At 44.3% G+C, this 25,280-nt stretch overlaps 1 protein-coding gene across 1 annotated transcript in view; it reads right to left on the bottom strand.

Annotated features, from left to right (window-relative positions):
• Positions 1-25,280, bottom strand: part of SCAPER (S-phase cyclin A associated protein in the ER) — a 377,689-nt gene that overhangs the window by 48,725 nt on the left and 303,684 nt on the right. The window contains exon 26 of the mRNA XM_056128752.1: positions 10,406-10,561. Within this exon, the coding sequence (XP_055984727.1) occupies positions 10,406-10,561 (156 nt within the window). The remainder of the gene's footprint in view (positions 1-10,405; positions 10,562-25,280) is intronic.

Below are 25,280 nucleotides of genomic sequence, written 5' to 3' on the forward strand. Positions count from 1 at the left end.
CTTAAGGGACAATGATCCAGACTGCTTTCTCTGCTGCGAGAAACCAGGGTTGGCTCCTGCCACAGAAACACAGAAATACAGAAACCCGGGGCAACGCTGACTCTCTGAGGACACCGCTCTCTGGCTCACACTCTTCAGCACCACACTGTACGAGTGAGGAGGCTTCTCCATAGACCCTTCCCCTGCTGGCTGAAAGCCAGCTGGAGTCCAGCTGCAAACATAGCCTGGACACCACTGCCCGCAGTCCAGGAAGCCTGCAGCTGGCCTGCACACCCTACTTCCGCGGCCTCTCCCGTCTGAGGGCCTATGAACTCTATGGAGCCATCCTAGAATGTGCCCTGTGGACTCGGAGCCAGAAAGGGTCCTTTCACAGACACAAGACCCAGCAGACAGGGAATACAGAATCTCACCTGAAAGAAAGAAATGCCCTTTCTCCCTTCAGCGGGCCTTTCTTTTATTTTCCTTTTTTCTTTCTTTGTTTTTCTGGGTCACACCTGGAGATCACTTGATCACTTGACTTCCCATTAATCGTTGATTTGCTCGAGCGGGCGCCAGTAACGTCTCCATTTGTCCCTGTCGTGTGCTAGTGTAGCCCAATGGCATCTGTTCGCTTTAGGAACATGAAGAGCCTCAAACCGATCATTCATGATCTTGATGAAGAAGTCTGACCATCTGGTAGGTGGGCGGCCACACGGTCTTTTGACATCCCGTGGAATCCAGTCGGTAACGGCTCTAGTCCAGTGGTCGTCTCTAAATCTCATTACGTGACCAGCCCATCTGATTTTCGACACCTTGGCAAATGAGACAGCATCCTTGATTCTTGATCATCGATGGAGGTCGGAACTCCGAATTCTTTCTCTCATTTGAGTGAAACGTGATATTCCAAGCATAGCTCTTTCAATTCCTCTTTGGGAGACCCAAAGAGCGTCCTCATCCTGTTTGTGTAGGGCCCAGGTCTCTGAGGCGTATGTTAATGCAGGAAGAGCAGTGGAATCAAAGAGATGTGCCTGGAGCCAGAGGTTCTTCATCCTCTTACCTATTTCTTCAACGTTCTTGAAGGCATTCCAAGCCGCTCTCTTCCTCCTGCGCAGCTCGGGTGCCAGGTCATTTGTCATGTTGACCTCTCGACCTAGGTACACATAGCTGTTGCATTCGGAGATGGTCGTTCCATTGAGAGCGAATGGGGCGTCAGGAACGAGGCTGTTTCTTATAAACATTGTCTTCGTAAGATTCAGCTGTAGTCCGACCTTTCCACACTCACGGTCAAAGTCGGCCAGCATTTGTGCCGCTTGGCTGATGTTTGGTGTTATTAGAACAATGTCATCAGCAAAGCGGAGGTGGTGTAGTTGCTGACCATCTATCTTCACTCCCATTCCTTCCCATTCGCATGATGTTCTCGAGGGTGGCACTGAAGAATTTCGGTGAAATGGTATCACCATGCCGAACCCCTTTCTTGACAGCAATGATTACTTTGTAGAATAATGAGATCCTGGTAGTGAATCCATAATAAAGCTCACGGAGGACCCTGATGTATTGAGTTTGAATACCCTGTTTGGCTAGAGCTTCAATGACCGCTTCCATCTCAACAGAATCAAAGGCCTTCTTTAAATCACTGAATGTTAGGCAGAGCGGCATCTTGAACTCCCGAGAAACCTCAATGAGCTTGGTTATCGTGTGGATATGGTCGATCGTGCTGAATCCTTTGCAGAACCTGGCTTGCTTTCATGGTTGTCCTTCATCTAGTGTTCTGCCGATCCTATTCAGGATGACTTGAGTGAATAGCTTGTAGATGACAGACAATAGGCAGATCGGGCGATAGTTGCCAATGTCGTGGATGTCTCCCTTCTTGTACAGTCATACAGTCCTGCTGGTTTTCCATTGGGACGGAACCTTGCATTCAGACAGGTAGCGTGTGAAGAGCCGAGCCAGTGTATTGATGAGTACTGACGGTATATTCTTCAGGTGTTCGGGTCTGGCCTTGTCTGGGCCTGGTGCTGATCATTTCTTTACCAATGAAATGGTGATACTCAGGGGTTTTTACTGGTTTTGCACTCAGGAATTACTCCTGGCAGTGCTCAGGGGACCATAAGGGATGTGGGGATCGAACTGAGGTTAGCTGTGTGCAAGGCAGACCTTTCTTCCCAATGGTGATGGGAAGAAATCTTAGGAAATCTCTGCATCAGCACATCTGCCCTGCTGCGAGTACAGAGATTCCTGTGATCTTGTAGTATTCTTCTCCCTTGCCCACTCTGAAGGATGATGCTGACACTCTGACTGGCAGTCAAGCTCCCCCAGACAGTATGAGCAGGACGGCCTGGAGGTCACCCACCAGGAGCACTGGGCCTGGGACATGCAAAAGGCACTGCACAAAGGTCACTTCCTTCGCTTCTACTCATTCACTCCAATCTCTTATGCTACCTCCATCCCCCACTTTCCAGCGCCAGCAAGCCTTTTGTCCCAGGACAGAGGCTGGTGGCAACAAAAGATTTAGGAGTTAGGCAGACACTGGAAATGTGTTTCTCTTTAGGGCACACTAGAATGTGGTGGGGCTGCATTTGCTGAAATAATTTCAGGGATTCTTTGTGGTTCCAAGAGGTCCTTTTGGAACCTTTACATTGCCTTTACATCCTGCACAAGGAGGATCCTCAGAGAGTCAGTGTTGTCCCAGGTTTCTGTATTTTCCTTCTCTTTGAAGCTGGGTGGGACTTCTGTTATCACTTTGTTGTTCAACAGAATCCGGTGCAAGTGACGCAATGTGACGTCTGAGGCTAGGTCATGAGCGGAAGGGTGGCTTTCTGGGTTCTCCCGCTTGTTGGGATGTTCCTTCCTGGGCCCAGGACATGAGAAAGCCCACACAGCCCATGCAGAGAGACTGCACAGGAGTTTCTAGTCCACAGATACAAATGAACAAGAGTCTGGACAAGCCCAACCTTCAGCCTCCAGTTCTTTCAAAGGGGGCCCAGATGCTGTGGAGCAAAAATACCCTTAACTCTGTATTGCCACAGAATTCCTGTGTGACTGAATGATGCTTTAAGCCACAAAAATGAAGGGATACTTGTTACTAGCCTTTGTAAAAGGGGCAAGAAGAAATAAAATAAGAGTAGGTAGTATGGTGAGACCAGAAGTTCAGGGCAGTGGGGTCAAGGTGGGGTCAGTGTGCTGCCCAGGATAAAGCAGGACTAATACTACATCCATATGGATGCTGTGAAGAGCTGGGTGGGAGGAGATGGGCTTAAGCACTGGAACTGATCAATGATCAGAATAGCCTCCCTGCATAAGCAATGAGTTCCCTGTCAATAGAGATACCCAGACATAGACTTGCCTCGAATGTCACTAATGACATCATTAGTATCCAGTTAAACGACATCTCTCTTCATGCTTCATATGAATACAAGGAAGTAGCTAATAATAAGGAAGGAAGTAGCCTTGATGGTCTTACGTATTATGTGATCCTGTCTACTACTCTTTAACCCCTTTCTACCTTTCAGTGTCCAGACAACATTCTACTTGCTCTAGAAAACAGTTCATTCCTATGATTATGAGTGACTGCTCCATCCTCTGATGTTAGGATCCAATACTTATTAGGCATTTACTATTTACCAGAGAGGGTGCAGAGTGATTTTTTATGGGTTATCTTCTATCCTCTGCATTGTTCTTGTTTATACGATGGGTATCTGTATACACTTCTTCCCTCTACTAACTTAATGTTCTCAAGGACATGATCGACGTCTGAGTCATTTCTACTTTTCCCCAAGCCTAGCACAGGGCCTGGCACAGTGCAAGGGCTACATAAATATTTGCTTAATGAATAAATGAATAATTCAGGCAGGCAGAGTTAAAGTTTACCTTTGCTTGAACAAATGGTTTTCAAGCACCCTGAAACACTTGAGAAGCACTCATTTATATCCACATAATGAATGGACCAAATTACAAATCGTTCTTATCTTCTGATGACACAGGTTCGCAGGGGGTTAGAAATCATTTATTTTTCTGCAGCGGATGGAGAGGTAGATAGAAACCACAAGTACACATAACAATGGGCCTCTTTTGTATGTGTATGAAAACAAGATACTCTAGAATTCAGAAGTGTCTCTCCAATTGGAGCAAGTGTGGCTTTATAAACTCCTCACTCTCTTTTGTGGCCACTCTCTTGTGGGGCCACAGGTCTGTAAACTGTTTTACTCAGGACCCCCTGCTTCCTGGCGCCCTTGCTTCAGTGTGGAGCAAAGTTAGGAACACAGCAGGTGGCTGCCTAAAATTACTCATTCTTGTTCAGCTATTAGTGGAAGATGAGGAAACCGCTTACTCAATGAACACTGATTAGCAAATAAACCAGTTGAGTGGCTGCCCTGAGATTTGAAACTTCCCTCTTCTCCTTCCTTCCTTCCTTCCTTCCTTCCTTCCTTCCTTCCTTCCTTCCTTCCTTCCCTCCCTCCCTCCCTCCCTCCCTCCCTCCCTCCCTCCCTATTATTATTTTGTCATACCTGGCAATGCTCAGGGGTTACTCCTGGCTCTGCCCTCGGGTATCACTTCTGGTATGCTTGGAGGATGCTATTGGATGTCCAGGATTGAATCCAGGTCAGCCGCATGCAAGGCAAGCACCTTAGCTGCTGTACTATTGCTTGGGCTCCTTCTCCTAATTTCTTGTTGGACCAATGCATCATAGAAAACTCAAACATTAAAGACCAAAAGACCTAGGTATGTCCAAGGTCCTCATACATTTTGTGTAAGTGGTTATGAATTTTAACTTAAGAACAACTCATTAAAATCCTGGGGTGGAGCCTAACATAAAAAGCGACCCTTTCACCGGAAGATCCCAAGTTATACTGTGACTTAATGAAACTCTTCAAACCCAAGTCTGGTGCAAAAGAAATCATCCCTTGGTGCTCTTCCCCTCCCCGCCCCCCAATGAAGCCAAAGATTAACTAAGGCGCATTCTGACCCCCAAATGTCTTTCAGAAAGCCCAGGTAGAAATGAGAAGATTAAGGGCACAATGGGAGACCAGAGCAGAGGCTAGGCTGGTGTGATCTCTGGCACAAAGGCTGGCCCACCGGGGGATTGCAGTGTCCAGCGCAGTGTTTACTCAGAGCTTGGGGCCGGCAATTAGTCCACTCAATTATCTCCTGGGCTGCCTGCTCACAAAAGGCTCTTTTGGCTCCCTTTTGTCCTTGATCCCCACTGGTCACAAAAGGGCTTTGAGCACAAGCTTTCCTGGACTCCCCGGCTCTGGCTGGCTTCTCGAGAAGCCCGAATAGGTCTTAGAAGAATTACTCCGGCAGAGCAGCCACCACCCGATCTTTCTCCCCCCGAGTTGTGGCTGTGACCTTGCACAGACTCGAGTTAACATGGACGGAACCAAAAAAAAGCATTCAACAGGTCACCACAGCTGAGAAGCAGAATCCGTACGAAGATGAAGAAGTAAGGAGGCTGGCGTGAGGTGGAGGGTGGATATCAGCGTGAACCAATTTGAAGAGACAGAAGAAACAGCCCCTGAACTCCTGAGGTCTGGTAGGGCAGTTGGGGAATGTCGCAGACTGAACATGATGAGAAGGGACAGCAACCAGGGCGCATTCTCTTCTGGGTCAGGGAGACTGCCTACTCCTTTTCTTTTTTTTTAAGGATTATGATTTACAAAGTTATTGATAGTTGAGTTTGACTGAGTTTTAGGCATAAAATATTTCAACGGCACGCTGACAACTGCACGCTGGACTCCACGGGATGTCAAAAGAACGCCTGGCTGCCCACCTACGAGATGGTTGGACTTCTTCGTCAAGACCCTGAACGAACGCTTTGATGCTCTTCGTGTTCCTGGAGCGAGCAGAAGCCATTGGGCTACACTAGCATGCGACAGGGACGAACGGAGACATTCCTGACGCCCGTTCAAGCAAACTGATGAGCAATGGGATGACAAGCGATACAAGTGAATATTTCAACACCAGTCACCACCAACGTCAACTTCCCTCCATCATCTTCCCTCCCTACCCCAAGTCCACCCCATTCCCGCCTGTGTACTCGACAGGCACCTTACAAAATTTCAGTGGTTGCAGCTGAGATCTCATGTTTTCAATGTCATTGAGTCTGTATTTTGGATATACGGTTATACCACTCACTCATATCACCGGTGTAACTGAAGCCCTGAGCCTGTTCACCCATTCCTACCCATTCTCTTCTTCCCCCCTAGATTTCTCTCCTTCTCTGACTTTCTCCTCTCTAAACACTGGGATCAAGGGTGATCTAGGTATTCCCCCCTTTTACTACTGTGCACTTCCTCATCCAGTGGTCTGTATTCCGTAGCTTCATTTTCCTTGGTAAATCAAGCCAAGTCACCACCTCTATCTTTCTTTTCCTCCCAAATAATTGGAGTTTGTAGTAAGGTCTACTAACAGAAATTAGCTGGGCAATCGAAGCTGGAAGACTTCCTGCTGGGAAAAATGCATTAAGTATTCTTAAAAGCCAGTGGATCTCTTTATAATCTTGTCATATTTGTAAACAGAAATAACTACACTTCTTTATATATGTACACACACACAAACACACACACGCACACACTCACACAGCCCTTGCATGAGTCCTAGGCATATCTGGGACAAGCTCTGCTCCCTACCCCTCCACGGGGAAGTGCTCTTGTGCCCCAGTTTGGAGATCCCATCTCCACTCAAAACTTGCCAGTCAGAAACATGGGAGCCATTTACCTTTCAGGCTATCAGGCCCCCTGCCCTTGCCGTTCTACTCTATCTCTTACTGCCTTTTCTCCTCTCTACTGTTAGCTTCAAGTTTGACATCACTCACCCGGTTCATACAAGAGGCTCAGTGCTATTCCCTCAGCCTCTAGGCCCTTGTCATTTCCACATGTCTTGGGAGTGACGGTTCTGTAACAGGAATCTGATCTTATTACTCTGTCTCCAATAACACCAGTGGCCCTTCACAGTCTAATGGAGTATAAGAAACTTCTCTCTCTCTCTCTCTCTCTCTCTCTCTCTCTCTCTCTCTCTCTGTCTCTCTCTGTCTCTCATTTTTTGGGCCATATCTGGCGGTGCTGAGGAGTTGGGAGAGAATGTGGGTCATTCCTGCCGCCATTCAGGGAGCTAAGTCATGTTGGGGACTGAGTTCAGACCTCTGACATGCAGCCATGTGCTTAGCCAGCTGAGCTCTCTGGCCCCTTATGCCTCACCTTTAGTCTCCACAGAACTGATAATTATGGAGTTTGCACAACTCTTCACAGTCACCCTACTGTGTAGCCACATCTGACCGGCAGGACTCAAAGGTCTGTATATCTATAACTTTTGGTTTGGGTTGCCCCCAGAGCAAACCCGGAAACAGAGAGATGGGCTCAAGAAGTTTACACATGAGGAGGCAGAAAAGGCACATGCTAGGGGAAAAGGCAGCTCAGATAGAGAAGGGAGCACCAAATACAGGGTGTTGGGAGGATCTTCCCAGGATGGGAGATGCATGCTGAAAGTAGACTATAGACAGAACATGAAGGCCACTCAATGCCTCTTTTGCAAACCACAGCACCCAAAAGGAGAGAGAGAACAAAAGGGAATGCCCTGCCACAGAGGCAGGGTGGGATGGGGGGTAGGAGGGATACTGGGATCAGTGGTGGTGGAAAATGGGCACTGGTGGAGGGATGGGTACTCGATCATTGTATAACTGAAACCCATGCACAAAAATTTGTAAGTCTACAACTGTACCCCATGGTGTTTCACTAATAAATTTTTTTTTTTAAAAAAAGGAAGAATGGGAAGGAAAAAAGAAAGGTTAAGTATGTTTTGTGAATGGACGTCTGAATTTTGCTAATGGACTTCTAATATTATCACCTGGGCCTCTGAGAGAGACAGAACACACCAGAAGATCATCCTGTTCATGGTTAGATGTTGGTTGTTTATCCCCCAATTTATTGCCTGGAGGGTTATTCCTGTAGGAGCTGACTTCTCTGCATTTCTAGCATGTAGCTACGTTTCTGGAAATACCTTCCGGCAGAAAAATACTAGAAGCCATTGGCAGGTAATCTTCCCATGGCTCAAAGTCATCACCAGCCTGTCCTCTATAGTAGTGAGCACACACCTGGCTCCCCTCCACCCAACTCTTCCCTCCCTCCACTTGGCTCTTCCAGATCTTTCAAGATACAATTCACTGAGCTTTCCACTTCTGTTTCTATGTATATTCTCTTCTGCCACAATTACTGGATTGCAGTTATGAGTTTATGTCTCACTCCACACCTGGCTCTGGGCTCCCTGAGGGCAGGATTTTTTGTATTTAGGTGTCTGGTGCAGGACAGATGATTTAGGGTCCACAGGACAAGGACATGACTACGTATAACAAAGAGGATCTCACTTTCCGTGTAAGTAACTGAGAATATCTCCAAAGAGGTACCAAAAAAAATTGGAATATTTTGGAAAATTTGGAATACCCCACATTTGGAATAGAATAAAACCTATGGAGGATGTAGGAGAAGCAACGAGGCAGAAATTGGTATCCTAATTGGAGCTGGTTGGTTTAGCTGCTGTCCATATCACAGCTGAATGGCTGTGAAGGACCTTTAAGCTTCTCTGGAGAGCAGTGTGTTACCCAATCTGTGTGTGAGTGACAGCTCCAGCTATGCGACAACCACCGAGGAAAACACTTAACATAGAGGTTGATTGCTGGGATTCCAGGTGGAAGTACGGGTGACAAAGACCCAAGATACTGGTTTACAATGCTGTGTACACAAGAGAGCTAGAGTCGGGAGGTATATCTTGGATGCATGGACTGCTTCCAGGGAAGTGACCTGGGCACTGCACACAAGTGAACTGAGCAGCATGGCAGCTCCAAATTGGAGGTGGCAAAGGCTTGTCTGCATCCTGATCTTGTGCTGGGCACAGATTTCACAAACACCTTCTCCTACACTTTCCTCTCTGGGAGGAAGGAGCTGTCTAGACTCTAGGAGGGAACACACTTTCGTCTATTCTTGACTATGGGCCATTCTTGGTTTTCCCGGTACCCGAGACCCTCTTAGTCATCCAAGAAATATAACTGGGATGGGCGTGGGGAAAGGACTGGGCGAGAAAAAGGAAAAAATGTGGGTTTAGGGATCCTATGACTAAAGGTTTAAAAAAATCTAAAATGGGGATGCTCATTTTAGAAAACAGACCCTCAAAATTCATTACACCACTCCTAAGATGGACACTGGTATCCTGGGCACACTCACGGTCAAGGTCCTCCCGTTGTTCATCTATTTGCTCGAGTGGTCCCAGTAACGTCTCCATTGTGAGACTTGTTGTTACTGTGTTTGGCATATTGGATACGTCACGGAGAGCTTGCCAGGCTTTGCCGTGCAGTTGAGATACTCTTGATAGCTTGCCGGGCTCTCCGAGAGGGGCGGAGGAATTGAACCCAGCTGTACCGGGCCGGCTGTGCGCAAGGTAAACGCCCTACCGCTGTGCTATTGCTCTGAAATGAATAAATAATATTTCCCTCTTTGTACATTTCAAATAATTAGGTTCTTTTTTAAAAAAAAGACAAATCCCTAAAAAATACATAACCTGTACACAGAGCTATTTAGAATTGTTAAAAAGATTATTTCACTGAGCTGAGGCAGCAGCTCAAAGGGTTGTGGGTACAAGCCTGGCATCACTGGGTCTGATAACAGAACCGCCTAGCCTGCCTCAGGTCTTGTTGGGAGTGGCACCAGGGCCCTGAAGCACTGCTTGGGAGGAAGTCCCCAACCTCCAGCAAAAACCAAAATAATCTTATGGGATATCCTCAACAAGCCCGAGGGAGATTCCCTATTCCTAAGTACTGAGGCACTATTGTGAAAGACTGTGCTAGGAGCAGAGTAATTCTCCTCTTTGAAGATGCACGTTTATGAGGGTGGTCTGTGGGGTGTGGTGGGAGATGGTCTAGACAGTCCAGCTGGCCAGAAGTCACACCCACGGGTTTTGTGTGACCTCAGAAAGACACCGTGTAGACAGCTCCAGTCACTGATACATGGGGGGATATTTGGAGGAAGGAATTGGGGGAAATAGGATTGGGAGGCTGGAATGGAAAGCACTTGGGCCTGAGTGCCACGAGGCGGTGCCTGGCAGTACCTGGGCCTGCCTTGATCTGGTTGAACTCTGTCATGGACTAGCTGGTTGCCCCAATGGGAAAGTAACCAATCACTTGGTTTCTCTGGATTTTAGGAGGAGGACTGGACGAGAAGATCGCTTCCAGCCTATGACGTTTATGACATCATTGAGAAAAACAGGCTCTGGCAGGAACAAGGAGACCTACAAGGCAAGTCTCCATATGGAAGGTGACAAGGCAGCGGAAGGGCGGAGAAAGAACAACTAAGATTCCCGCATCTCCATGAGGTGATGCAAAACGACCGGAACGCAGGAGGCGTTGGGAAGCTGAGCAGAGATGGGCAAGCGGTAGCGACCTTACCTTCCGGTCACAGCAAAGCACAGCGCGCACATGCCGCGCAGGAGGCCCACGGCGTGCTGCAGGAAGGAGGCCATCTTGGGGTTCTCATCCACGGGGCCCTGCACCGACAGGAAGCAGCCGCACAGCTTCTCCACGAGCCCGATGTTCACCATGTAGCTAGAAACGCGGAGAAACCGGGTTAGCGGCCTGTAAGGCTTCTGCATCTCCACCCTCGAAGGCCAACCGTACCCAGGTGATGCTGGGCCCTCTGGGGGAAAACGAACACAATGCAGGTTCGAGTTAAGCATCTCGAGCAATATTTTCCTTAGATTTATAGTCCTGAATAATTTACTCTTTCTTTATTTTTGCTTTTTGGGTCACACCCGGCGATGCTCAGGGGTTACTCCTGGCTCTGCACTCAGGAATCACTCCTGGCGGTGCTCAGGGGACCATATGGGATGCTGGGAATTGAACCTGGGTCGGCTGCAGGCAAGGCATACACCCGACCCGCTGTGCTATCGCTCCAGCCCCCAATTTGCTCTTTTTTTTAACAGATATTTTTTCTCCCCAATTTTATTTTAGGCACGTGGTTTACAGTACAGTTGATAAGACTCCATGCACAACACTGTCTCTCACCACATGCTTCTCCAGTGTCCACTTTCCTATCCCCGTGGCCCCTTCACACCTTTACTTTCCCTTTCCTCCCCTGTGTTAACTTCCCATCAAAGTCTCTTCTCAGTTCTGTTGTCTTTGGGTATTTGTTATTCGCCTTGTGTTTATTTATATTCGAGAGAGACCATTCTCTGTCTCTCTCCTTCGGATTGACTTCACCCAGCATGATCCTCGCCAGACCCATTTAACGGATTCCCATCTTTCTTCTTCGGCTTATTCTGACATCATTTTTTTCAAGGAAGCTGCAAGAAATCTATGATCTGATCATTCTTGGTAGTCGAAGAATTCTGACAATAGTTGAAATGATTTGTAATGACCTCTACATTCTCAAAAAGCGGGAGCCAAAGTCCACTAAAATGTTGGGATGCAGAAGGTTAGATGATGTTCCCCAGGCACTTCTGTTATCAATTAAACCTCCAATGCCAACAAGGCTCTCTATTTTTAAAAAACTCCATTCACCATTAAGAGTGTAGCAAACAATGAAAATCTAATTGCTTTCTGTTATGGAAAGGACCAGTCGCCAGAGTTAAAAAGAACATTGAGGAAGTCACTTTCATCTCTTCAGTCCATTAGAGCCGTTTTTTAGAGGTGTTTACTAAGCAGGAACAACAAAAGTAGATCTTTAGCGAGTCCACAGGCAGTTATCACTGGAAATAGGACTTGAACCCTACAGGGACCTTGTATAGAAATCAGTTTAACCTTGGAGATTTTATACTGAGACAGTGCTACTGCATTTGCAGGTTTGAAAAGGATGAGGCAGGAAATAGAGCAATTCTGAAAGTCAACGGGTTAATTTTGAGTATAGTATGTATGTGTAAAAGAACTGATATTTCTGCTTAAACAATCCTCATCATTATTCATTTACCTATGCACATTATTTTTTTCCCCATAAAAGAAAGGAGAATCTGATGAATAACTCATACTTGAAGTCTCTTACAAGTTTATTACCCAGAAGACGCAAAAGAATGACCCTTTTTTCTTTTCTATTAGAAAGTCTATACTCCTGGGCTACTTGGGCATCTCCTACAGATTTTAAATTTGGGAGGTGGAAAAAGATGACCACCAGCTCCATTCTCTTATAATAAAGGAATCACACTGATTGACACTTGCACACACTGATGACCTTATTACAATCTGACTTAATGGAGTTAGACTTTGAAAATTGACTTTTATAATTCTACTTTTTTGCTTCTTTTTGAGTCACACTCGGCAATGCTCAGGGCTTATTTTGGAGTCTGAGCTCAGGAATTACTCCTGGTGAGCTTGAGGGATCATACGGCATGCCAGGGATCGAACCCAGGTTGGCCACGTGCAAGGCAAACGCTCTTCACAATGACTATCCCTCAGCCCCAATTCTACAACTTTACCAAGTGTTTTTTACACTAATCATCCCAGCAAATTGCCACAAGAAGTCCACAAAAGTAAGCAGAGAGAGATTTTTGTTTGAGTCGATCAAGTACATTCTCTCCTATTCCTTTTGGTCCTGGTGGAACTGTTTATTATTGTACCTTCCTGTAACAGCAGCCCCAGCAGAGTCAAAGTATTCGAGGAGGGTACTTGAGCTTAAGGTGAATATTCAGCATTTTCTGTCTGGTCAAGGCCAAGCCTTACCTAGCTACGTCATTGTGTGATCGTGGCCTTTTGGAATCGCAGCCTCATCTTTGCTTTGTTTTTGGACCACAGCTGGCCTACTCCTGGTTCTCTATATAGGAATTAGTCCTGGTGGTTCTTGGGGGACCCTATGGGGTGTTGGGGGTCAACCCAGGTTGGCTGCATACAGTGTAGCTGCTGCATACACCTTACCCACTGTACTATCGCTCCAGACCTAGAGAGCTCCTATTTTTATTTTGTTTTGTGTTTTGTTTGGGGATCATACTAGCTAGTGCCCAGGGCTTACTGTTTACTTTGCACTCAGGAATCGCTCCTGGCAGGCTCAGGGACCCACACATGGTGCTGGGGAATCAAGCCTAGGTCAGTCAGATGCTGTACTATGGCTCTGGCACTGCTGCCTCAAAAAAGATTATTTTTGGAATCAAGAATAATAATTCCTGTGGCGTCCAGTGAATGAGGACAGTCCCTTCATACAACGAATTCCTTTTCTTTCATGATAGAAATGTTTTATGCTTCTTTGTCAGCTCTACTTACGTCTCCTTATTTTGGAAGACCAATTTTTCAACATTTCAATTTTGCTGCCCTCTTCCACATCTTTTGCTTTCTTGCCTGTGATAACTTGTGAGAACCTTTGTCCTACCTTTCTCCTTCTTTTGTGATCGCTGTTTTATAATAAAGTGCTTTCTATCAAGGTCTAAATTACAAATAGTAAACGAACAGTCCTTGGGATTTAGAATTTCAACATACATACAAATCCATGCAGGTATCAATAAAAATAAGACAAAGTACATATTCACCATCACAGAAAGATCCCTTGCTTTCCATTCAATTTCTTCAGCAGAAGTAGCGACTTTAATTTTAATGGTCTTATTTTGTCTTCATATAAATGAAATAATTCTTCTGCTAAGCATAATTATTTTGACACTCATTAATGTTGGCAAAGCGATTTTCTCCTTTTTTGTTGATGATTAATAAAAATCCCATAAATATTTTACATGGTTTATCAATTCTATTGATGAACATGTTGATTAACTAATATTTTTGTTTACTATAAATGAGGCTGTTATAAAACTGAATGGGCATGTAGATATGTGCTTTTATTTCTTTTATATCTAGGAATAGAATTGTTGGGTCATGGCACAGATATATTTAACTTTACAAATGGCTAAGAAGCTCTCCATAGTGGCCATTTTATTGTACACTACCAGTAACAATGTGTCAGATTAACAGTGATTCTAAATCCTGGAGAGTATTTGGCATTAACAATATTTAAAATTCAAAAAAAATTTCATTTTTACAATTGAGTGGATTTTTACAGGAATCTTGATGTCATTTTATTTTGCATTTCTCTCAAAAATACTGAATAATATTAAGTACTGGTATTAAGATACAATTTTTTTGTGATGCATTTGCACTGAAAGAAACCTTTACTGATCTAAGATTGCAAAGACACATTCCCATACTTTAATTAGAAACCTTATGGCTATTGCATTGGTTTAGGTCCATTTAAAATTAATTCTGTGCATGTGAAAGGTTTATTTTCTTCCATATAAATGTTCAGTGTTCCTATACCATTCATTAAAAAGACTTTCCTTTAATTAATTAATTACCTTGATTCCCTGATCAAAAAACTCAATTAATTCACCAGCAGTTCCAGGGGTTTGGGAAAAGAGAGGGATGAAGAGGTAGAACATAGATTTGGCAAATCTATCCCACAATCATAGCAGACACATGTCATTTTTCAACTGTCACAATTCACAGATGATAAAACTTCCAGACTATCCCTAAGGGCCAGAGAGATAGTATTGCAGGTAGGGTGCTTGCCTTGCATATGGCTAATCTGGGTTTAGGCCGCTATGAGTGATCCCTGAGCACAGAGCCAGGAGCTGAGTCCTGAGCACTGCTGGGTGTAGGCCCCCCAAAAAACCATAAACAAAAGAGTAAACCCCAATGTAAAAATTGGCAATCATAATGTGAATACAGGCTCAGTGACTTTGACAAATACACCTGTCTTGTGCAGGATGTTGGCAGTGACGGAGGCTGGGTGTGTGAGCCCAGGAAGTATATGTCAGTGCTCTATTTTCACTCAGTTTCACTATGAGCCAAAAATTGCTTTAAAAATAAAATCTATTGAAAACAAAGCTTACTTGGAAAAGAAAAGAAAATGAATGACTAATTATGGATGAATCTATTTTTAGGCTCTCAATTCTATTTTGACCTACTGCTCTATTTTTGGACTAATCCTTAAAATCAGGCAAGTCCTCTGGATTTATTATTAGTTTTCAAAATTGTGTTGGCTGTTCTAGATCATTCTTCTTCATTCTTTTAACACCTGAGGGCCCGCACCTGTTCTGCAAACTGGTCCCGACCAGCAGTTATAAACCTTTCTACACCTGTGGACCAAAACTGGTTTGTAGATTAGTGGGTGAAGACACTGTTCAAGGTCTTTGGCATTCCAAATAAATTAAAGCCAGCCTGCCAATTTCTGTAAACACCTACTAGACTTGATTAATTAAATTTGTACTGAATCTACAAACAAGATTGTGAAAAATTTATGTTTTAACAACATAGAGTCTTCTGGTTCATCAATGTGACCAATTTATTCTCAATTCTTTATTTTTGTTTGTTTTTTTGGTCCACAACTGGCGGTGCTCAGGGGGTGAGCTTTGTACTTGGAAATCAATCCTGGCAGTGTGCCCCGGGGGACCATGTGGGATGGCAGGAATTGAACTTGGGTTGGCTGTGTGCAAGACAAATGCCCTACCTGCTGCTGTTCTATCTCTCCAGACCCCCGTTATTCTCAGATAGAGAAGGGAGCACCAAATAAAGGGTGTTGGGAGGATCCTCCCAGGATGGGAGAAGCATGCTGAAAGCAGACTATAGACCAAGCATGATTGCCACTCAATGCCTCTCTTGCAAACCACAACACCCAAAAGGAGAGAGAGAGAGAACAAAGGTGAATGCCCTGCCACAGAGGCAGGGTGAGATGGGGGAGGATGGGGGGTGGGAGGGATACTGGGATCCGTGGTGGTGGGAAATGGGCATTGGTGGAGGGATGGGTATTTGATCATTGTATAATTGAAAACCAAGCACAAATTTTGTAAGTCTACAAATGTACCTCATGGTGTCTCACTAATAACAATTAAAAAAAAAACAGATTTTGTTTCTCTCAACAGTGCTTTATTGCATCTCTTGCATTGTATTGCATCTTTCCTAATATTTACTCAGAGGTATATGATTGTTTTAAAAATAAATGTAGACTACAATTAAACAATTTCAAATTCTTTTTTTTTTTACGCTCTTTTTGGGTCACACCCAGTGATACTCAGGGGTTACTCCTGGCTCTGCACTCAGGAATTACCCCTGGTGGTGATGCTCAGGGGACCACAAGGGATGCTGGGAATCGAACCCGGGTCAGCCACGTGCAAGACAAACACACTACCCGCTGTGCTATCACCCCAGCTCCCCAAAATTTCAAATTTTAACTACTTGTTGGTAGGGCATAGCATAAACTTTATTTGATAGTAATCCTATTTTCTTGGTAGATTACACAGTTTTCAGGTGTACATCATAAAACTGCAAACAACACTAACTTTATTTCTTTGCAAAGTTCATGGCTTTCTCTTTCTCTTCATGGCTTTTCTATGCAAGCTAAAACTTTCAGTACAAAGTTGAACACTAGTGGTAGAGTGAATAATTATTTTGTATTCTGATTCTTTGTTGGGTGGTGGAGTATGGATGGGAAGGTTAAGCCTACATCCAGCAGCTCAGGGCTTACTCCTGGCTCTGCTCAGGGATCACTCTTGGAGATGGTTAGGGGACCAAATGTGGTGCCAAGGATCGAACCTGGGTTGGCTGCATACAAGCACCTTAACCCTGTACTATCTCTATGACCCTATTTTACTATTTTTATTTTTAGCACAGCGGTAGGGCGTTTGCCTTGCGCACAGCCAGCCCGGCCGAGCCAGGTTCGATTCCTTTGTCCCTCTTGGAGAGCCCGGCAAGCTATCGAGAGTATCTCGCCTGCACGGCAAAGCCTGGCAAGCTCCCTGTGACGTATTCGATATGCCAAACACAGTAACAAGTCTCACAATGTTACTGGGCCCACTCGAGCAAATCTTATTTATTTATTTATTTGCTTTGTTGGTTATACCCAGCAATACACAGGCTCTGCACTAAGGAATTACCCCTGGCGGTACTCAGGGGACCATATGGGATGCTGGGAATCGAACCCAGGTTGGCTGCATCAAGCCCTACCTGCTGTGCTATCGCTCCAGCCCCAATTTTACTATTTTTTAAAGAAGAAAATGTTCAATGTCTCATGATTTAACTATAAGTATTCTTGTTCTTTTTCAGTTTTTCTTAGATTTAATTATTAACAAGTATTTTTTGTTTTAAACGTTGGCTTTATTTACTTTACTTTTGCCATATCTGGTGGTGCAAAGTGGCTGTCCTTGGCTTTATGCCTGGAGATCATTCCAGCAGTGTTCTGGGGGCCTGGGGCTGGGGGAACTGAATCTCCCAGAAGCAACGTGTGTGCTCAGTCACTGAAGGCATCTCTCCAGTCCTGGGGTATCATAATTTGTTAAATGCTTTTCCTCCTTCTACTGAAATGGACATATAGTTTTCTTTTTATGTATTATCATGATTATTTTGTAGGTCAGGTCACTGTCAAGAGACAGATTTCCTTCAATCTCTCACATTTCAGCACATATTGTGACCAGAAGTAATGGCTTTTGTGCTGGATTATTTTTTTTTCACAGATATTTGTGTAGCAAATGGTCTTGGAGAAAAGATACAGCATCACAGGTCTGCTGCCCTGTATAATAACAGGTAATGTCTTCCAGTCTTAGAGGCTGAGCAGGTCTACTTTCAGCCTATTATAACAAGCTGGGACTTTCTGAGCTTAGGGCTCCTGGGATGTGATGCAAACCCACTGCTGGCTGATTAATAAAGGTCTTTGTTTGTGACCCAACAGTGCTGTCTTTTGCCAACACCAGTGAAACGATGGCAGAATAACTTGTTAGCTTGCAAGAAAGATAAAATCTCACACCCTGTATAGTTCTTGACACTCAGTTAATAATAGTAAGTTTTCCATGCTGGAACTAAGCTTGCGCTTCTAGAATAACCATTCAATCATAAAATTATTTTTTCTATATAATTACTGAATTATGTTGTTGCTATTGTTGTTTGTTGGGTCATACTCAGCTGTTCCCAAAGCTTACATCTGACTCTGTACTCAGGAATCACTCCGATCTGGGGTCAGGGGACTATATGTGAGGCTAGGGACAAAATCTGGATGAGCTGATGCAAAGCAAGTGCCCTACCTGCTGTTATATTTCTCTGGCCCCCATATAACTGAATTTAATTGCTTATATATTTTAGACTTATTTTCACGAGGAACACTGAATTTTTTAAATTTTAGTTTTGGTTTTTGGGCCTGGCTGTGGTCAGGACTTATTCCTAGCTCTGTGCCCAGGAATCACTTCTGGCACTGCTTGGGGCACCATGTGCGGTGCTAGAGATTGAACTCTGGTTGGCTGGGTGCAAGGGAAGTATAATGCTGGCTGTCCTAGCTATTCAGCCTCCGTTTTTAATTTATGCTATTTTTTCCCAGAAATAAATATATATATTTTTTGCTTTTTGGGTCACACCTGGCGATGCACAGGGGTTACTTCTGGCTCTGCACTCAGGAGTTACTCCTGGCGGTGCTCAGGGGACCATATGGGATGCTGGGAATCGAACTCGGGTCGGCCGCGTGCAAGGCAAATGCTCTACCTGCTGTGCTATCTCTCCAGACCCTCCCAGAAATATTTTTGTGAGACTTTGGGTTTTAGGTTATTTCATTCTTTCTACTGATTTGGGCCTTATTTTTACTTGCTCTCCTTTTACATATTTCTTCGATGGAAACATAACTGGGAAAAAATGTAAAGCTAGGGGGCTGGAGCAATAGCACAGCAGGTAGGGCATTTGCCTTGCACGTGGTCGATCCGGGTTCAATTCCCAGCATCCCATATGGTCCCCTGAGCACCGCCAGGGGTAATTCCTGAATGCAGAGCCAGGAGCAACCCCTGTGCATTGCCGGGTGTGACCCAAAAAGCAAAAAAAAAAAAAAGAAAGCTATACATGTTCCTCTAACTACTGCTTTAGCTGTACCTTTGAAAATTTAATAACCTGTACTTCCATTATTATTAAATTTGAAATAAATTTCTTATTTGATCTCTGGATTCTTTCAGAAAAAGTGTTACTTAGTTTCCACATACATTTACTTTTTAAAAATTATTCTTTTTTTTTTTTAGATTTTTATTAGTGAAACACCATGAGGTACTCCACATATAAGTAACATTTTCATTACTGGTTTCCAACTTAATTTAATTGGGACAGAGAAAATATTCTATTAGAGTTCACTTTTTTGGGGGGTTTAGGTTTGGTTCACACCTGGAGGTACCCAGGGGTTACTCTTGGCTCTGTGCTTGAGGGTCCCTTCCAGTAGTGCTTGAGGGACCATGTGGTACCAGGGATGGGAGCAGGGTATTGATCAGGAAGGTGGTAAGTAATATATAGTTCTGTAACTTCTCCTCGAATAGATGCTTTATGTTTGATGAGAGGAAGGTGAGGAGAGGAGAAGAGGGGGGTAGAGAAAAGGATGGGAGAAGAAAAGGGAAAGAGAGAGAAGAGAGGAGAGGGGGGAGAGAGAGAAAAGAGAAAAAAATTATGCTTCAGCAAAAGACCCATTGTAATGACTGGTTTTGGCATATCAAATACACAACAGACAGCTTTCCAGGCTCTGCCGTGCGGGGGGTGGAATACTCTGGGAAGCTTGCCAGGCTCTCTGAGAGGGATAGAGGCTTTTGGGGCAGCCTCGAATCGTCCTTGTAGGTGTTCCCATGGTTCAAACCACATCTGAACCCTATTAAATATGATGCGGCAATCCTGGAAGATGGGTATTAAGTGTCTTATGATGTGTTGTGCAGCTGCTTTGCGGCCGCGCAGTCCGGAAAGTGTCCTGGAACGTAGCGGCGGCTGGATAGTGGAGGTAGGGCAATGGAGAAGATTATCCATGACTTCTACTCAGATCTCTTCGATAGCCACGTCCACCTGTCCACATAACCAAGTTCTGCAGGATGGGTATGTCTGTCGTTCCCAACATTCTCCCTTTCGAAATCTGACACGCCATCTCGTCGGTAAAGAAACAAACAGCACCTGGCCCAGACAAGGTCAGACCTGAACACCTGAAGAACCCGCCATCAGTACTCATCAATATACTGGCTCGGCTCTTCATGCGCTACCTGTCTGAATGCAAGGTTCTGTCCCAATGGAAAACCAGCAGGACTGTACTACTGTACAAGAAGGGAGACATCCACGACATTGGCAACTATCACCCGATCTGCCTATTGTCTGTCATCTACAAGCTGTTCACTCGAGTCATCCTGAATAGGATCGGCAAAACACTAGATGAAGGACAACGTGAAAGCAAGCCGGGTTCCGCAAAGGATTCAGCACGATCGACCATATCCACATGATAATCAAGCTCATTGAGGTTTCTCTGGAGTTCAAGATGCCGCTCTGCTTAACGTTCATTGATTTAAAGAAGGCCTTTGATTCTGTTGAGACGGAAGCAGTCATTGAAGCCCTAGCCAATCAGGGCATTCAAGCTCAATACATCAAGATCCTCCATGAGCTGTATTACGGATTCACTACCAGGATCTCACCATTCTACAAAGAAGTAATCATTGATGTCAAGAGAGGGGTTTGGCAGGGTGATACTATTTCACCAAAACTCTTCAGTGCCACCCTCGAGAACGTCATGCGATGACTGGAATGGGAAGAAATGGGAGTGAAGATAGACGGTCGGCAACTACACCACCTCCACTTTGCTTTTTCTAATAACACCAAACATTAGCCAAGTGGCACAAATGCTGGCCAACTTCGACCATGAGTGTGGAAAGGTCAGACTACAGCTAAATCTCACGAAGACAATGTTTATGAGAAATAGTCTTGTTCCTGACGTTTCATTCGCTCTCAATGGATCGACCATCTCCGAATGCAACAGCTATGTGTACCTAGGTCGAGAAGTCAACATGACGAATGACCTGGCACCTGAGTTGTGCGGGAGGAAGAGAGTGGCCTGGAACGCCTTCAACAGCGTCAAAGAAATAACTAAGAGGACAAAGAACCTCCAGCTCCGGGCACATCTCTTCAATTTCACTGTTCTTCCGGCATTAACATATGCCTCAGACCTGGGCCTTATGAAAACACGATGAGAACGCTATTCAGGTCGCCCAAAGAGGAATCAAAAGAGCTATGCTTGGAGTATCACATTTCACTCATGAATTTCTCACTTTCAATGAGAGAAAGAATCCGGAGTTCCGACCTCCATCGACGATCAAGAATCAGGGACGCTGTCTTGTTTGCCGAGGCGTCGAAAATCAGATAGGCTGGACACATAATGAGATTTGGAGACGACCGCTGGACTAGAGCTGTTATTGACTGGATTCCATGGGGCGTCAAAAGACTGCGTGGCTGTCCACTTACAAGATGGTCAGACTTTGTCATCAAGACCCTGAAGGATCGGTTTGAGGCTCTTCGTGTTCCTAGAACAAACAGACGCCATTGGGCTACACTAGCACGCAACAGGGACAAATGGAGATGTTACTGGCGCCCGCTCGAGCAAATCAATGATTAACGGGAAGTCAAGTGATCAAGTGATCAGCAAAAGATGGATGAAAGCAATCTCAGAAATGCAGTTGGAGGAATTACACTTCCTGATTTCAAATCATATTACAAAGATAGAGTGTTCAAAATAGTTTAATACTGTTGTAATAAGAGACAGATAGTTGGGGAAAAATCAAGAGCCCATAAATAAAGCCGTACATGTATAATCAACTAATATTTGGCAAGATACTCTAGGGGAGAAAAATCTCAAATTAAATGATGCCTAGGAAACTAGACATTTCTTGCTAAAGAAGAAAGCTGGAGATAATCTTGTCATCAGCCACCATCCAGATTGCATGTTCTTCTCTCTTGGATGGAAGCATAATGTGACACTTGCCATAACCATGCTGCTGGGCCCCATGCCAGGCGGTTTCATTCAGGGCACCCCAGATGGGGGAGGGGTGAGACCCCTCCCTGCCCCAAGAGACCCAGTCCCGGCAGCTGAAAACTTCCAGAACTCGACTACCGCCATGCTCACAGCCGCTCTCCACAAATTTGGACCAAGCCTCACCCATGAGTGAACCTATTCCTGGACTGTGTGGCCACATTTGCGGGTGCGTGACACTTCATACCACACACCACCCACATTCCAAGAGTACTGTACCACACTGGAAGGTGTTCAAAGTAGAAGGCAACCAAATCTTAGATGGAAATATATATATTTTACAGATATGTATGTATATACATACATCACCCCCCAAAAAAGTGAACCCTAATAGAATATTTTCTCTGTCCCAGTTAAACTAAGTTGGAAACCAGTAATGAAAATGTTACTTATAAATATATGTGGAAACTAAGTAACACTTTTCTGAAAGAATCCGGAGATCAAATGAGAAAATGAATAATGAAGTGAATAAAATGAATAAAATATATACATATATACTCAAGGCTCAACATTTAACAACATGTTAGTGATCTCTTATAGATGGGCTTAATGGCCCCTGGGTGAAATACAGCAATCTTCATACTCTTTCCTCTAAGGAAACTTTTTTGTGGTATTTTCAGCAGATTTTCATAACAATACAAAACATATTATTTCAGTTCTGCTTTGGGGCAGGGTTTGGGGTTTGGGATGGAAACATCTGAAATGTGGTGGTGGGAAGGTACAATAGTGGTGGGGTTGGTGTTTGAATACTAAATGTAATCAAATATTGTGAACTACTTTATAAAATAAAAAATAAAAAAAAAGAATAAGGCTGTACTCCTATCTTATGCAAGTCAGTGAAGTTAAGTCAAATGAGATTGAAGACTTAAATGCAAGACCTGGAACCATGAAGTTTCTATATGATAACATATGGGAAAAGTTCTTTGATGTGTGTCTTGACAATAATTTTTTGGATAGGACACCAAAGCAGAAATAACTGAAGAAAACATAATCAAGTAAGACTATATCAAACAAAAAAAACTTCTATATTACAAAAGAAACCATCAATAAATTGAAAGGCAAAGCTATAGAATGGGAGAAGGTATTTGTTTGCAAACCATAAATCTGACAAGAGGTTCCTATTCAAAATACATAAGGAACTGCTACAATTCAATAGCAAAATCATAATCCACATATAGAATGGATAAATAGAAACATATGATTTCCCAAAGAACACATGCAAATGGCCAACAGAAATGTGAAAAGATGCTTAACATCACTAATGATTCGTGAAACCAAATCCAAATAGGATACTACCTCATACCTGTTACGATGAGTGTTATGAAAAAGGAATAACAATGCTTGTGATAAAGTGGAGAAAAGGATACCTGTGTGCACTGTTGTGGGGAATAAAGTGGATTGCATAGTATGGGTGTTCCTCAAAAAACAGAGTAGGGGTCTGAGAGGTAGTAATAGTGGGGAAGTACACAGGTCTTCAACCCTGGGCACCAGATATGGTCCCTTTGCACTAATGGGAGGGATCTGAGTGCAGAGTTAGGAGTAAGCCCATCAGCACTGCTGATGTAGCCTCAAAACACACAAAAACGGAATAGACGTACTGAAAAGAGATCTACAGAATTATTCCTCAATTCTACTCTGGGCATAGACTTAAAGGAAACAGGTCAATGAAGAGATTATCTGCACTCCTATAGTTGCCTGCAACATTAGTCATAATAAGGCATGAAACAATCTGTGTCTATCAGCAGATGAATAGATTTTAAAGGTATGGCATATACTTCTGGAAAACAGTATGGACGATTCTCAAAACATTAGAAATTGAGCTCCCATTTTACCCAGCGATACCACTCCTGGGAATATATCCCAGAGAGGCAAAAAAGTATGGTCGAAGTGACATCTGTACTTGTTTGCTCATTGCAGCACTCTTTACAATAGCCAGAATCAGGAAAAAAACCTGAGTGCCCAAGAACAGGTGACTGGTTAAAGAAACTTTGGTACATCTACACAATGGAGTACTATGCAGCTATTAGAAAAGATGAAGTCATGAAATTTACATACAAGTGGTACTACATGGAAAGTATCCTGTTAAGAAAAATGAGTCAAAAAGAGAGGGATAGACATAGAAAGACTGCACTCATCTGGGGAACGAATCACGACCATCCTGTTATTCATTGATTGCCTCGAGCAGGTCCCAGTAATGTCTCCTTCATTCTAGCCTTGAGATTTTTAAGAAAATGCTATATTCAAGGCTCTTTAGGAGAATGAGACCCATCATTGTTACTGGTATTTGGCATATTGGGTATGCCACGGGGAATTTGCCAGACTCTGCCGTATGGGCAGGTTACATTCGGTAGCCTGCCAGTTTGTTCAAAGTAGGAATGAGATAATAAGATGTCTGGGAGCTGGGTTTTATAGTCTCTGAGTCTTGGCCGTTGATGGGATTACACGGTGCCAGGGGGCCAGTTGGTGGGTGCAACCCCCGCCTACTGGAATTTGGAGGATCTGGGTGGAGGATGCTCAGCCCCGATCCGAGTAGGCTTGGAGATCTCAGCCCCGGGACCTGCGTGCCTTTGTTCCTCTGCTGGTACCTTCATGTGTGTGGAGAGTGGTCTCAGCATGGTGGTGGCTGGTTCTGGAGGTCTTCGGCTGCCGGAGCCCTGGTCGGGGCGGGGAGGACATAAAGTAACAAAATAGGAGACTAACACCCAAGAGTGGCTGAGATTAGTACCAGGAGTTTTGCTCCATGGCTTGGAGGCAGCCACACATTCTAGGGAAAAAGGGAGCTCAGATAGAGAAAGGAGGACCAAATAAAGGGTGTTGGGAGGATCCTCCCAGGATGGGAGAAGCATGCTGAAAGTAGACTATAGACCAAACATGATTGCCACTCAATGCCTCTCTTGCAAACCACAGCACCCAAAAGGAGAGAGAGGGAAATGCCCTGCCACAGAGGAAGGGTGGGATGGGGGCTGGGGGGTGGGAGGGATACTGGGACCCGTGGTGGTGGGAAATGGGCACTGGTGGAGGGATGGGTGTTTGATCATTGTATAATTGAAAACCAAGCACAAAAATTTGTAAATCTACAACTGTACCTCATGGTGTTTCACTAATAAAAATTAAAAAAAAAATAAAGGTATGGCATATAAACACATGTAGTTATGTATTATTCAGTCATAGAAGAAGAAAATCCGCCTTTATTTATTTTCTTTTTGGGTCACACCCAGTGATGCTTAGGGTTGTTCTTGGCTCTCCACTCAGCAATCCCTCCTGACAGTGCTCAGGGACATGGGATGCCAGGGATCGAACCTGGGTTGGCTGCGTGCAAGGCAAACGCCCTGCCCACTCTACCATCGCTTCAACATGAAAATTTACCATTTGTGACAACAGGGATGATTCTTGAGGGCATTATGGTAAGTGAAGCCATAAGACCAATTCTGTATGATCAGATTTAAGTGTGGAATCAAAAAGCTGAACTCATGCCACAGTGGTTACCAGGGTGTGGAAGGGAGAGAGTGCATT

The sequence above is a fragment of the Sorex fumeus genome, unplaced genomic scaffold (assembly GCF_029834395.1).
Source record: "Sorex fumeus unplaced genomic scaffold, SorFum_2.1 ptg000067l, whole genome shotgun sequence".
In the NCBI taxonomy this organism is placed as follows: Eukaryota; Metazoa; Chordata; class Mammalia; order Eulipotyphla; family Soricidae; genus Sorex; species Sorex fumeus.